Raw genomic sequence first — 14,271 nt, 5'->3', positions numbered from 1 at the left:
GCCCAGAAAAATACGCGTTGCGATACAGACTAGACGTCATGTTGGGGAGATCTAAAATCGAAAATACTATGTAAATAATCCATTACCTTTGATTCTCTTCATCAGATGTCACTTCCAGGTATCACAGGTCCATAACGAATGTAGTTTTGTTCAAAAAAGCTCATCATTTATGTCCAAAAATCTCCGTCTTGTTAGCACATGATCTAAGCCAGCCGGACTTCTCGTCATGAACGAGGGGGAAAAATAAATTTACGTTCGTTCAAACATGTCAAACGTTGTATAGCATAAATCATTAGGGCCTTTTTTAACCAGAACATGAATAATATTCAAGGTGGACGAATGCATACTCTTTTATAACGTATTGGAACGAGGGTACCCAACATGAACTCGCGCGCCAGGTGTCTAATGGGACATCATCGTTCCATGGCTCTTGTTCGGTCAGATCTCCCTCCAGAAGACTCAAAACACTTTGTAAAGGCTGGTGACATCTAGTGGAAGCAATAGGAAGTGCCAAAATATTCCTCAGCCCCTGTGTTTTTCAATGGGATAGGTTTAAAGGTAATACAACACATCAGGTATCCACTTCCTGTCAGAAAATGTCTCAGGGTTTTGCCTGCCAAATGAGTTCTGTTATACTCACAGACACCATTCAAACAGTTTTAGAAACTTTAGAGTGTTTTCTATCCATATATAATAAGTATATGCATATTCTAGTTACTGGGTAGGATTAGTAACCAGATTAAATCGGGTACATTTTTTTTATCCAGACGTGCAAATGCTGCCCCCTAGCCCTAACAGGTTAAGTCTTTGAGTTGTACACACGCTGTTGAGCGGCTCACTACCATGTTTGAAAGGTTAAAGACACGTTAACAAGCTTCATTTTGACAATGCCACCTCCCATGTTTCTCTTGGCTTTGTGCTAGCTGGTTTAGCTCTGAGAGAGACCGGCCAGTACCAGAGAACTGTAATGCTGTTTTTCTATGTGCATCCAAAATAGCACCCTATTCCCTAAATAGTACACTACCGTTGACTTGTGACCTACGGGCCCTGATAAAAAGTTGTGCACTATGTAGGGAATAGGTTGCCCTTTGGTACTTAGCCTCTGTTTCTCACCCTTTCAGTTTCTCATTAAAACTCCCTGAACAGCCAACTGATTCAACCTGCTGCTCACAGGGCAGTTAGAGACAGAGCCCAACAGTGACTTGGACAGGAGAGGAAGAAACCAGAGGGGAGGGGAGAGGGATAGACAAGAGGAGAGGAGGGAGGGTAAGAGGAGAGGAGGGAGAGAGGGAATGCGAGAGTGGTAGGCAAGAGCCAAGGGGGGAGGTTGAGAAAGGAGAGAGAGAGAGGGGTAGGCAAGAGCCAAGGGGGGAGGTTGAGAAAGGAGAGAGAGGGGGGGGGGGGGGGTAGGCAAGAGCCAAGGGGGGAGGTTGAGAAAGGAGAGAGAGAGATGGGTAGGCAGGTTGCTCACAGACAGAAATGTTGGAGAGGCAGTCCAACAATGACTTGGGCAGGAGAGCAACAGGCCAGAGGGGGAAGGAGGAGGGAGGAAGAGGGAGACAGAGAGGGGGGAGATGAGGGAGGGAGAGGGAGACAGAGAGGGGGAGATGAGGGCGGAAGAGGGAGACAGAGAGAAAGGGGGGAGATGAATGAGGGAGAGGGAGAGAGAGAGGGGGGAAGAGGAGGGAGACAGAGAGAGAGGGGGAGGAGGGAGGGAGAGGGAGACAGAGGGGGAGGAGGGAGGGAGAGGAAGACAGAGAGAGAGAGAGGGCAGAAGATGAGGGAGGGAGACAGAGAGAGAGGGGGGAAGAGGAGGGAGAGGGAGACAGAGAGAGAGGGGGGAAGATGAAGGAGGTAGAGGGAGACAGAGAGAGAGGGGGAAGAGGAGGGAGCGAGAGGGAGACAGAGAGAGAGAGGGGGGAAGAGGAGGGAGGGAGACAGAGAGAGAGGGGGGAAGATGAAGGAGGTAGAGGGAGACAGAGAGAGAGGGGGAAGAGGAGGGAGGGAGAGGGAGACAGAGAGAGAGGGGAAGAGGAGGGAGGGAGAGGGAGGGAGAGAGGCGGGAAGAGGAGGGAGGGAGAGGGAGGGAGAGAGAGAGGGGGGAAGAGGAGGGAGGGAGAAGGACACAGCGAGAGGGGGGAAGAGGAGGGAGGGAGAGGGAGACAGAGAGAGAGGGGGGAAGAGGAGGGAGGGAGAGTGAGACAGAGAGAGAGAGGGGGAAGAGGAGGGAGGGAGAGGGAGGGAGAGAGAGAGGCGGGAAGAGGAGGGAGGGAGAGGGAGGGAGAGAGAGAGAGGCGGGAAGAGGAGGGAGGGAGAGGGAGGGCGAGAGAGAGAGGGGGGAAGAGGAGGGAGGGAGAGGGAGGGAGACAGAGAGAGAGGGGGAAGAGGAGGGAGGGAGAGCGAGAGAGGGGAAAAGGCATTAGTGAAGGAAGAATGGCGAGAGAGCAGAGAGACAGGAGGAAGGACAGGAGGGAAGGAGGGAGTGCAAAAGAGGGAGGGAGAGAGAGAGGGGAAGGGGAGGGAGAGGGAGACCGAGAGAGAGGAGGGAAGAGGAGGGAGGGAGAGCGAGAGAGGGGAAAAGGCATTAGTGAAGGAAGAATGGCGAGAGAGCAGAGAGACAGGAGGAAGGACAGGAGGGAAGGAGGGAGTGCAAAAGAGGGAGGGAGAGAGAGAGGGGAAGGGGAGGGAGAGGGAGACCGAGAGAGAGGAGGGAAGAGGAGGGAGGGAGAGCGAGAGAGGGGAAAAGGCATTAGTGAAGGAAGAATGGCGAGAGAGCAGAGAGACAGGAGGAAGGACAGGAGGGAAGGAGGGAGGGAAGGAGGGAGTGCAAAAGAGGGAGGGAGAGGGGGATAAGCCAACTGCTTAAACAACGCTCCGAGGCAGAACTGTTGGACAGAGATCAACACAGCAGTACAGCCAGCCAAGGTCTGGGCAGGAGAGACAGGGGTAGACATGAGGGAAGAGAGAGCGGCAGGAGGAGAAAAGAGAGAGATGGGGGGGGCCAGGCATCCACCCTGGTCATACCTTCACAGTACTCTGTGGAAATAACTCCAGGTTAACCATATAAGATACACCAAAATGCATTTTATTTTGATATCAAAGTATATTTCAAGGCAGCTTCCAATTCTGTTGCTGAGTATTTTTCAGATGATAGCTAGGGGCCATCTCTTTTAAGTCACATGTACTGTACATAAAGAAAGGGAAACAGCCTCAAAACCAAACGACCAGGGATTTGTGTAGAACATATCAAGTGGAGGAAGCACTATAATACACTAGTAGATCTGTGTAGATTGAAGGTGCTTTTTCCAATCAACTAGTAAGTTGTGTTTGATAACTAGTGAGTTGTGTTTGATCACTAGTGAGTTGTGTTTGGTAACTAGTGAGTTGTGTTTGATAACTAGTGAGGTGTGTTTGATAACTAGTGAGTTGTGTTTGATAACTAGTGAGTTGTGTTTGGTAAAAACCTGAGAAGAACTGGAAATATTCTGGAAAAGGATTTCTTGAAAAGAGTCTGGTAACTACAGTCAAGGCCAGAATTCCCTTGAGGCCTTTAGAGTTCCAAATGGAACCCTGTTCCCTATGTAGTGAACTACCTTTGACCAGGGCCAATAGGGAAGTAGTGCACTACATGGGGACTGTACACAGGCAGCTGGTTGCACCTTAATTGGGGAGGACGTGCTCATAGAAATGACTGGAAAGGCATAAATGGAATGGTATCAAACAGGTCAAACATTATTATGAGCCGTCCTCCCCTCAGCAGCCTCCTGTGGAATAGGGTGCCATTTGGGATGCACACCTGTGTTTGGCCGGTCTGCAGGTTTGAGAGATAATCTACTTTGTTCCTTTACAGTCACAGACACAGTTCTCTGTGTAATCTCCTTTTGAAGACATTTTGAAAGATCTTCTGAGCTGAGAGAGACTGATTTGGACTGTGTATGTGGGGAAGGGAAAGGGGATACCTAGTCAGTGGTACAACAGCATTTAACCCAACCCCTCTGAATCAGAGAGGTGCTGGGGGCTGCCTTAATCAACATCCACGTCATCGGCACCCAGGGAGCAGTTGTTGTTGGGGGGGGAACTGCCTTGTTCAAGGGCAGAACATTGTTGCCCAACCGTTTTAACCGTTTTTGCTCTCAGAAATGTAACATTGTGTCACGAGTGTTGTAGGGATTGGACCAAAACGCAGTGGGAACGTGTAAACTCATCTTATTTTATTAAAGAAGGAAAACGTATACAAAACAACAAACGCCACTAAACAGTCCTGTCAGGTGCACGAACACAAAACAGGAAACAACTACCCACAAATCCCATAGAAAAAACACCCCTCTTAAATAGGACCTTAAATTAGAAGCAACGAGGAGCAGCTGCTTCCAATTGAAGGTCAACCCAATAAACACCACATAGAAATAGACATACTAGAACTAACATAGAAATAGACTAACAAAGAACATAGCCCAACAAACCCGGAAACACTCTAAACAAACACCCCCTGCCACGCCCTGACCAAACTACAATAACAACCAACCTCTTTTACTGGTCAGGACGTGACACATTGTCTCAAAATGTAGACCGATGTATTATTAAATTCTGTTTAAGTTTCTGTCAACTATGAACATTTTAATGTGGAGTTTTTGGGTTGCGATTTAGACACAGAATTGTATCATAATTCAGTCGATCTTGTGAAGTAACTCGACCTTGGTGTCTTCAGATCAATGCATAGGGGCTATGACTATTAAATCATTATTTTACATGTTTCATAGTCGTTTGTTTACTGGCCTTGTGGTCATTTTTAGAAAGAAAACAAAGCAGATGTGTGTGTGTGTGTGTGTGTGTGTGTGTGTGTGTGTGTGTGTGTGTGTGTGTGTGTGTGTGTGTGTGTGTGTGCTTGCCAGTTCTGCTCTAGGCTCAACTGCTGCTGCATTATCTTCATTACCACAGTAGATTAGCAGCTTTACTGAACGGGAGTCAGAGTACAGAGACTACAGAAGGCATAGTTGGAGTCTGTCTGTCTGACTGTCTGACCGTCTGTCTGTCTGTCCGTCCGTCCGTCCGTCCGTCCGTCTGTCTGTCTGTCTGTGTCTCTCTCTTCTCTGTCTGTCTGTCTGTCTGTCTGTCTGTCTGTCTGTCTGTCTGTCTGTCTGTCTGTCTGTCTGTCTGTCTGTCTGTCTGTCTGTCTGTCTGTCTGTCTGTCTGTCTGTCTGTCTGTCTGTGGCTCTGGTCAAAAGTAATGAAATATGTAGGGTGCCATTTGGGATGCAGACAAAGTAGTGTGATCGTCTTCTATTGCCTTGACTATGATGGATTCCAAGCCCCTTTTTCAAATGATTACTTGGGTGATTATTGGCACAAAAGCAATGTTTGTTAGCCAGCCCTGGTCCAGCTGTGACCCGCAATAAATCAGCAACTAACCATCCACCATGTAGGAAACACTGGTGGTACGTCCCAAATGGCTCCTTATTCTCTCCTTTTTTTCTTTTTTTTCTTTTCTTTTTAACCTTTATTTAACCAGGTAGGCTAGTTGAGAACAAGTTCTCATTTGCAACTGCAACCTGGCCAAGATAAAGCATAGCAATTCGACACATACAACAACACAGAGTTACACATGGAATAAACAAAACATACAGTCAATAATACAGTAGAACAAAAGAAAACAAAAAGTCTATATACAGTGAGTGCAAATGAGGTAAGTTAAGGCAATAAATAGGCCATGGTGGCAAAGTAATTACAATATAGCAATTAAACACTGGAATGGTAGATGTGCAGAAGATGAATGTGCAAGTAGAGATACTGGGGTGCAAAGGAGCAAGATAAATAAATAAATAAATACAGTATGGGGATGAGGTAGGTAGATAGATGGGCTGTTTACAGATGGGCTATGTACAGGTGCAGTGATCTGTGAGCTGCTCTGACAGCTGGTGCTTAAAGCTAGTGAGGGAGATATGAGTCTCCAGCTTCAGAGATTTTTGCAGTTCGTTCCAGTCATTGGCAGCAGAGAACTGGAAGGAAAGACGAACAAAGGAGGAATTGGCTTTGGGGGTGACCACAGAGATATACCTGCTGGAGCGCGTGCTACGGGTGGGTGCTGCTATGGTGACCAGTGAGCTGAGATAAGGCAGGACTTTACCTAGCATAGACTTGTAGATAACCTGTAGCCAGTGGGTTTGGCGACGAGTATGAAGCGAGGGCCAACCAATGAGAGCGTACAGGTCGCAATGGTGGGTAGTGTATGGGGCTTTGGTGACAAAACGGATGGCACTGTGATAGACTGCATCCAGTTTGTTGAGTAGAGTGTTGGAGGCTATTTTGTAGATGACATCACCGAAGTCGAGGATCGGTAGGATGGTCAGTTTTACGAGGGTATGTTTGGCAGCATGAGTGAAGGATGCTTTGTTGCGATATAGGAAGCTGATTCTAGATTTAATTTTGGATTGGAGATGCTTAATGTGAGTCTGGAATGAGAGATTACAGTCTAACCAGACACCCAGGTATTTGTAGTTGTCCACATATTCTAAGTCAGAACCGTCCAGAGTAGTAATGCTGGACGGGCGAGCAGGTGCGGGCAGTGATCGATTGAATAGCATGCATTTAGTTTTACCTGCGTTTAAGAGCAGTTGGAGGCCACGGAGGGAGAGTTGTATGGCATTGAAGCTCGTCTGGAGGTAGGTTAACACAGTGTCCAAAGAAGGGCCAGATGTATACAGAATGGTGTCGTCTGCGTAGAGGTGGATCAGAGAATCACCAGCAACAAGAGCAACATCATTGATGTATACAGAGAAAAGAGTCGGCCCGAGAATTGAACCCTGTGGCACACCCATAGAGACCGCCAGAGGTGCGGACAACAGGCCCTCCGATTTGACACACTGAACTCTATCAGAGAAGTAGTTGGTAAACCAGGCGAGGCAATCATTTGAGAAACCAAGGCTGTCTAGTCTGCCAATAAGAATGTGGTGATTGACAGAGTCGAAAGCTTTGGCCAGGTCGATGAATACGGCTGCACAGTAATGTCTCTTATCGATGGCGGTTATGATGTCATTTAGGACCTTGAGCGTGGCTGAGGTGCACCCATGACCAGCTCTGAAACCAGATTGCATAGCGGAGAAGGTACGGTGGGATTTGAAATGGTCGGTAATCTGTTTGTTAATTTGGCTTTCGAAGACCTTAGAAAGACAGGGTAGGATAGATATAGGTCTGTAGCAGTTTAGGTCTAGAGTGTCACCCCCTTTGAAGAGGGGGATGACCGCGGCAGCTTTCCAATCTTTGGGAATCTCAGACGATACGAAAGAGAGGTTGAACAGGCTAGTAATAGGGGTTGCAACAATTTCGGCAGATAATTTTAGAAAGTGAGGGTCCAGATTGTCAAGCCCGGCTGATTTGTATGGGTCCAGATTTTGCAGCTCTTTCAGAACATCAGCTATCTGGATTTGGGTGAAGGAGAAATGGTGGGGGCTTTGGCGGGTTGCTGCGGAGGGTGCCGGGCAGTTGACCGGGGTAGGGGTAGCCAGGTGGAAAGCATGGCCAGCCGTAGAGAAATGCTTATTGAAATTCTCAATTATAGTGGATTTATCGGTGGTAATAGTGTTTCCTAGCCTCAGAGCAGTGGGCAGCTGGGAGGAGGTGCTCTTATTCTCCATGGACTTTACAGTGTCTCAGAACGTTTTTGACTTAGTACTACAGGATGCAAATTTCTGTTTGAAAAGCTAGCCTTAGCTTTTCTAACTGCCTGTGTATATTTGTTCCTAACTTCCCTGAAAAGTTGCATATCACGGGGGCTATTCGATGCTAATGCAGAACGCCACAGGATGTTTTTGTGCTGGTCAAGGGCAGACAGGTCTGGAGTGAACCAAGGACTGTATCTATTCCTAGTTCTACATTTTTTGAGTGGGGCATGCTTATTTAAGATGGTGAGGAAGGCACTTTTAAAGAATAGCCAGGCATCATCTACTGACGGGATTAGGTCAATGTCATTCCAGGATACCCCGGCCAGGTTGATTAGAAAGGCCTGCTCGCAGAAGTATTTTAGGGAGCGTTTGACAGTGATGAGGGGTGGTCGTTTGGTCGAAGACCCATTACGGATGCAGGCAATGAGGCAGTGATCGCTGAGATCTTGATTGAAAACAGCAGAGGTGTATTTGGAGGGCGAGTTAGTTAAGATGACATCTATGAGGCTGCCCATGTTTACGGATTTGGGGTTGTACCTGGTAGGTTCATTGATAATTTGTGTGAGATTGAGGGCATCAAGCTTAGATTGTAGGATGGCCGGGGTGTTAAGCATGTCCCAGTTTAGGTCACCTAGTAGCACGAGCTCAGAAGATAGATGGGGGGCAATCAATTCACATATGATATCGAGGGCACAGCTGGGGGCAGAGTAAGGTCTATAGCAAGCGGCAACAGTGAGAGACTTGTTTCTGGAAAGGTGAATTCTTAGAAGTAGAAGCTCGAATTGTTTGGGTACAGACTTGGATAGTAATACAGAACTCTGCAGGCTATCTTTGCAGTAGATTGCAACACCGCCCCCTTTGGCAGTTCTATCTTGGCGGAAAATGTTATAGTTAGCGATGGAGATTTCAGGGTTTTTGGTGGTTTTCCTAAGCCAGGATTCAGACACGGCTAAGACATCTGGGTTGGCACAGTGTGCTAAAGCAGTGAGTAAAACAAACTTAGGGAGTAGGCTTCTAATATTAACATGCATGAAACCAAGGCTTTTACAGTTACAGAAGTCAACAAATGAGAGCGCCTGGGGAGTGGGAGTGGAGCTAGGCACTGCAGGACCTGGATTTACCTCCACATCACCAGAGGAACAGAGGAGAAGTAGGATAAGGGTACGGCTAAAGGCTATACGAACTGGCCGTCTAGCATGTTTGGAACAGAGAGTAAAAGGAGCCGGTTTCTGGGCACGATTGCATAGATTCAAGGCATAGTGTACAGACAAAGGTAAGGTAGGATGTGAGAATATTGGAGGTAAACCTAGGCATTGAGTAATGATGAGAGAGATATAGTCTCTAGAGACGTTTAAACCAGGTGATGTCATTGCATATGTAGGAGGTGGAACAACATGGTTGGTTAAGGCATATTCAGCAGGGCTAGAGGCTCTACAGTGAAATAAGACAGTAATCACTAACCAGGACAGTAATGGACGAGGCATATTGATATTAGAGAGAGGCATGCGTAGCCAAGTGAACATATGGGTCCAGTGAGTGGTTGGGCTGACTGGGGACACGGCGATTCAGACAGTTAGCAGGCCGATGCTAACAAGCTAACAGTTAGTAGGCCGGGGCTAAACAAGCTAGCAGTTAGCAGACCGGGGCTTGCAAGCTAGCAGTTGGCAGACCGGGTTAGCAAGCAAGCAGTTGGCAGACCGGGGCTAGCAGTTAGTGCACTACTTAGTGCACTACTTTAGACCAGAGCCATATGGCCTACACCACTTTCAATACTCATATCAGCTTTTTAGTTTGGGTGTATCAGTGAATTACACACTCGTAAATTATTGTTACTATTGGTTCATTAAGAACACTGAAGTACACTCACAAATGATTGTTAGTAATGTTAATTGTTGATTAATTGTTGATTTAAACGATGATGATGATGATAATATGGCCGATACTCTTGCAGGTGTACAACATGTTTAACAGCAAGAGTCTGGACGTCAGAATCAACATACGGGTGACCAAGCTGGTCCTGCTCCACAACCGCCCAGTAAGTTCTGAACTCTAACCTTTGACCTTCTATGACCTCTTTGGAATCCTTCTGACCCACACATACTAAGTTGTTGAAGAGTCAGGGCCCACCCAACTGTTTTCTACTTAGTTTTATAATTGTCCTCAGGGCTTGTAATGTGTCCTCTGTGTGTGTGTGTGTGTGTGTGTGTGTGTGTGTGTGTGTGTGTGTGTGTGTGTGTGTGTGTGTGTGTGTGTGTGTGTGTGTGTGTGTGTGTGTGTGTGTGTGTGTGTGTGTGTGTGTGTGTGTGTGTGAGAGAGAGAGAGAGAGAGAAATAGAGAGAGTGAGACAGAGAGAGAAAAAGAGAAGGAATGTGTGTGTGTGTGTGTGTGTGTGTGTGTGTGTGTGTGTGTGTGTGTGTGTGTGTGTGTGTGTGTGTGTGTGTGTGTGTGTGTGTGGAGAGAGAGAGAGAGAGAAATAGAGAGAGTGAGACAGAGAGAGAAAAAGAGAAGGAATGTGTGTGTGTGTGTGTGTGTGTGTGTGTGTGAGAGAGAGAGAGAGAAATAGAGAGAGTGAGACAGAGAGAGAAAAAGAGAAGGAATGTGTGTGTGTGTGTGTGTGTGTGTGTGTGTGTGTGTGTGTGTGTGTGTGTGTGTGTGTGTGTGTGTGTGTGTGTGTGTGTGTGTGTGTGTGTGTGTGTGTGTGTGTGTGTGTGTGTGTGTGAGAGAGAGAGAGAGAGAGAAATAGAGAGAGTGAGACAGAGAGAGAAAAAGAGAAGGAATGTGTGTGTGTGTGAGAGTTTCCCACTGTTCTCCCCTTCCTATTTTATTGCCTGTCTCTCTACTTTAACAGGGCCCTGGAGAGCCAGTCTAAATTGGTGTCAAGTGTGTGTGTGTGTGTGTGTGTGTGTGTGTGTGTGTGTGTGTGTGTGTGTGTGTGTGTGTGTGTGTGTGTGTGTGTGGCATCTTGGCAGAGCAGTACTGATAAGAGTCAGTATAATAACGTGTCTGGGTCCAGCATCTTTAAATAGCTATCTCTCCCTAAACTCCCTCAGCACCGCTCCGGGGTGAAGTTTCCCTTAGTACAGATCTAGGATCAGCTTCCCCTCCCCCAATCCTAACCATAATCATTAGTGGTGGAAAACTATTATTGACCAAATATCAGCAATTAGGGGGAACTTCACCCCTACACCCTCAGCAGGGCTTTATACCTCAATAATAGTACTGTATATAATGTCCCATTAGGAAAGTCACTACGACCAACCTCTGTGCCAGAACAAAGCTACACGGTCGATGTCGCCCTTATGCACAGATCTAGGATCAGCTTGGAAAAGGCTCAACAGACCTTCGGCTAGCTTTCTTGAGGACACTTTATCCTAATACAAGGGCTTTTGTCACTTCTCCTCTTTCCACAGGGAGGGAGAGGTCCTGGGAGAGCTCCTATCAATTCCCCTCCATTATTGTCTCCTTGTTTCTTGTCTCCTTTCCTCGTCTCCTTCCCTGACCCTGTGTGTGATGCTGTCCTGTTTCCTCTACAGGACAGGCTGAAGATGGGCCACCACGGAGAGAGGGCACTGGAAAGATTATGTCCTCATCTCCTTTCATTATTTCCTTGTCTTGTCTCCTTCCCTGTTTCCTCTACAGGACAGGCTGAAAGTGGGCCACCACGGAGAGAGGTCCCTGGAGAGCTTCTGTCAGTGGCAATGGGAGGAGTACGGCGGCCCCCGTTACCTAGGCAACAATTACGTGCCCGGGGGCAGGGATGACATCCCACCTGTGGACACAGCCGTGCTTGTCACTAGGTAACTGTCATTGTCACTGTCACGCTTCCAATCACACTGCCACTATCCAGGACTGGCACTGTTATCACTCTGTATCTGATATAGTCTCCTGCTCTCTCTCCCTGCTCTCTCTCTCTCTCCCTGCTCTCTCTCTCTCTCCCTGCTCTCTCTCTCCCTGCTCTCTCTCTCCCTGCTCTCTCTCTCCCTGCTCTCTCTCTCAATTTCAATTCAAAGGGCTTTATTGGCATGAGCCAAAGCAAGTGAAATAGATAATAAACAAAAGTGAAATAAATAATAAAAAATGAATAGTAAACATTATACTCACAAAAGTTCAAAAGAATAAAGACATTTCAAATGTCACATTAGGTGCAAATAGTTAAAGTACAAAAGGAAAAATAAATAAACATAAATATGGGTTGTATTTACAATGGTGTTTGTTCTTCACTGCTTGCCCTTCTCTTGTGGCAACAGGTCACAAATCGTGCTGCTGTGATGGCACACTGTGGTATTTCACCCAGTAGATATGGGAGTTTATTAAAATTGGATTTGTTTTCAATTTCTTTGTGGGCCTGTGGTCATACATGTGGAAGGAGGTCAGGAAGTATAGCTCAGTTTCCACCTCATTTTGTGGGCAGTGTGCACATAGCCTGTCTTCCCTTTCTCAATAGCATGGCTATGCTCACTGAGTCTGTACATAGTCAGAGCTTTCTTTAAGTTTGGGTCAGTCACAGTGGTCAGATATTCTGCCACTGTGTACTCTCTGCTTAGGGCCAAATAGCATTCTAGTTTGCTCAGTTTTTTTGTTAATTCTTTCCAATGTGTGAAGTAATTATATTTTTGTTTTCTCTCTCTTTCTCTTTCTCTCTCTCTTTCTCTCTCTCTTTCTCTCTGTCTCTCTCTCTCTCTCTCTCTCTCTCTCGCTCTGTCTCTCTCTCTCTCTTTCTCTCTGTCTCTCTCTCTCTCTTTCTCTGTCTCTGTCTCTCTCTCTCTTTCTCTTTCTCTCTGTCTCTCTCTCTTTCTCACTGTCTCTCTGTCTCTCTCTCTCTCTCTCTCGGTCTCTCTCTCTCTATCTCTCTCTCGCTCTCATTTCAATTCAATTTCAATTTAGGGGCTTTATTGGCATGAGAAACATATGTTTCCCAACACATATCTCTGTCTGTCTTTCTATCTACAGTGCTGTGAAAATTATTTACCCTCTTTCTGATTTTCGTTATTTTTGTATATTTTTGATACTGAATGTTATCAGACCTTCAACCAAAACCTAATATTAGATAAAGGGAACCTGAGTTTACAAATAACCCAAAAATGTATTTATTTAGGGGAAACTTCTCCCTGGAGCGTGTCTGTATCAGACTTGAGTTCAAACAGTATAGGGTCTCTGTATCTGTATACATCTCATAGTCTAATGAAGGTATTTTCAAGTTTAGTATATGAAATCACTGACATTTGCATCTGATCTAAGTGTGGAAAACAAATTTCTTCGTTCTGCCCACACCTCTATGACCCACTGTCTCTCTCTGTAGCTCTCTCTCTCTCTCTCTCTCTCTATTTCTCTCTTTCTCACTGTCTCTCTCTCTCTCTCTCTCTCTCTCTCTCTCTTTCTCTCTATTTATCTCTATTTCTCTCTCTCTCTCTCTTTCTCTCTCTCTCCCACTCTTACTCCTCTTATTCACTCGCTGTCTCTCTCTAGTTTCTCTCTTTCTTTCTCTCTCTTTCTCTATCTTTCTCTCACTGCCTTGCCTTCACCTCTTGTCACACACTGCCATTCTCTCGCGATCTCTCTGTATATTTCTCTCTTTCTCCGTGTCTCTTTCTATCAATTTCAATTCAGTAGACTTTATTGACTTGGTAAGTTAAATTACTTACATTGTCAAAGTATACATACAGTACCAGTCAAAAGTTTGGACACACCTACTCATTCAACGGTTTTACATTGTAGAATAATAGTGAAGACATTAAAACTATGAAATAACCCATATTAAATCATGTAGTAACCAAAAAAAAAATGTTAAACAAATCAAAATATGTTATATATTTTAGATTCTTCAAAGTAGCCTCCCTTTGCCTTGATGACAGCTTTGCACACTCTTGGCATTCTCTCAACCAGCTTCATGAAGAAGGCTTTTCAACAGTCTTGAAGGAGTTCCCACATATGCTTTTCCTTCGGTCTGCAGTCCAACTCATCCCAAACCATCTCAATTGGGTTGAGGTCGGGTGATTGTGGAGGCCAGGTCAAATAGCCCTTACACAGCCTGGAGGTGTGTTTTTGGTCATTGTCCTGTTGAAAAACAAATGATAGTCCTAACTAAGCGCTAGCCAGATGGGTTGGCAGAATGCTGTAGTATTCATGCTGGTTAAGTGTGCCTTGAATTGTAAATAAATCACTGACAGTGTCACCAGCAAAGCACCCCCACACCATCACACCTCCTCCTCCATGCTTCACGGTGGGAACCACACATGTAACTTTTTTTTTAACCTTTTCTTACCTAGGCAAGTCAGTTAAGAACAAATTCTTATTTACAATGACGGCCTACCACAGCCAAACCCGGACGACACTGGGCCAATTGTGCGCCACACTATGGGACTCCCAATCATGGCCGGATGTGATACAGCCTGGATTTGAACCAGGGACTGTAGTGACGCCTATTGCACTGAGATGCAGTGCCTTAGACCGCTGCGCCACTCGGGAGCAGGAGTGGCGCAGAGATCATCCGTTCCCCTACTCTGCATCTCACAAAGACACGGCGGTTTGAACCAAAAATCTCAAATTTGGACTCATCAGACCAAAGGATAGATTTCCACCGGTCTAATGTCCGTTGCTCATGTTTCTTGGCCCA

General features: G+C 46.1%; 1 protein-coding gene across 1 annotated transcript in view; it reads left to right on the top strand.

Moving 5' to 3' along the window:
* Positions 1–14,271, top strand: part of LOC106562591 (A disintegrin and metalloproteinase with thrombospondin motifs 17-like) — a 199,862-nt gene that overhangs the window by 116,793 nt on the left and 68,798 nt on the right. Inside the window, exons 5-6 of the mRNA XM_082969689.1 lie at positions 9,610–9,693; positions 11,298–11,455. Of these exons, the coding sequence (XP_082825815.1) occupies positions 9,610–9,693; positions 11,298–11,455 (242 nt within the window). The remainder of the gene's footprint in view (positions 1–9,609; positions 9,694–11,297; positions 11,456–14,271) is intronic.

The sequence above is a fragment of the Salmo salar genome, chromosome 26 (genome assembly GCF_965601325.2).
Source record: "Salmo salar chromosome 26, fSalSal1, whole genome shotgun sequence".
NCBI classification, from domain to species: domain Eukaryota; kingdom Metazoa; phylum Chordata; class Actinopteri; order Salmoniformes; family Salmonidae; genus Salmo; species Salmo salar.
This window is presented reverse-complemented; position numbering and strand designations above follow the sequence as displayed.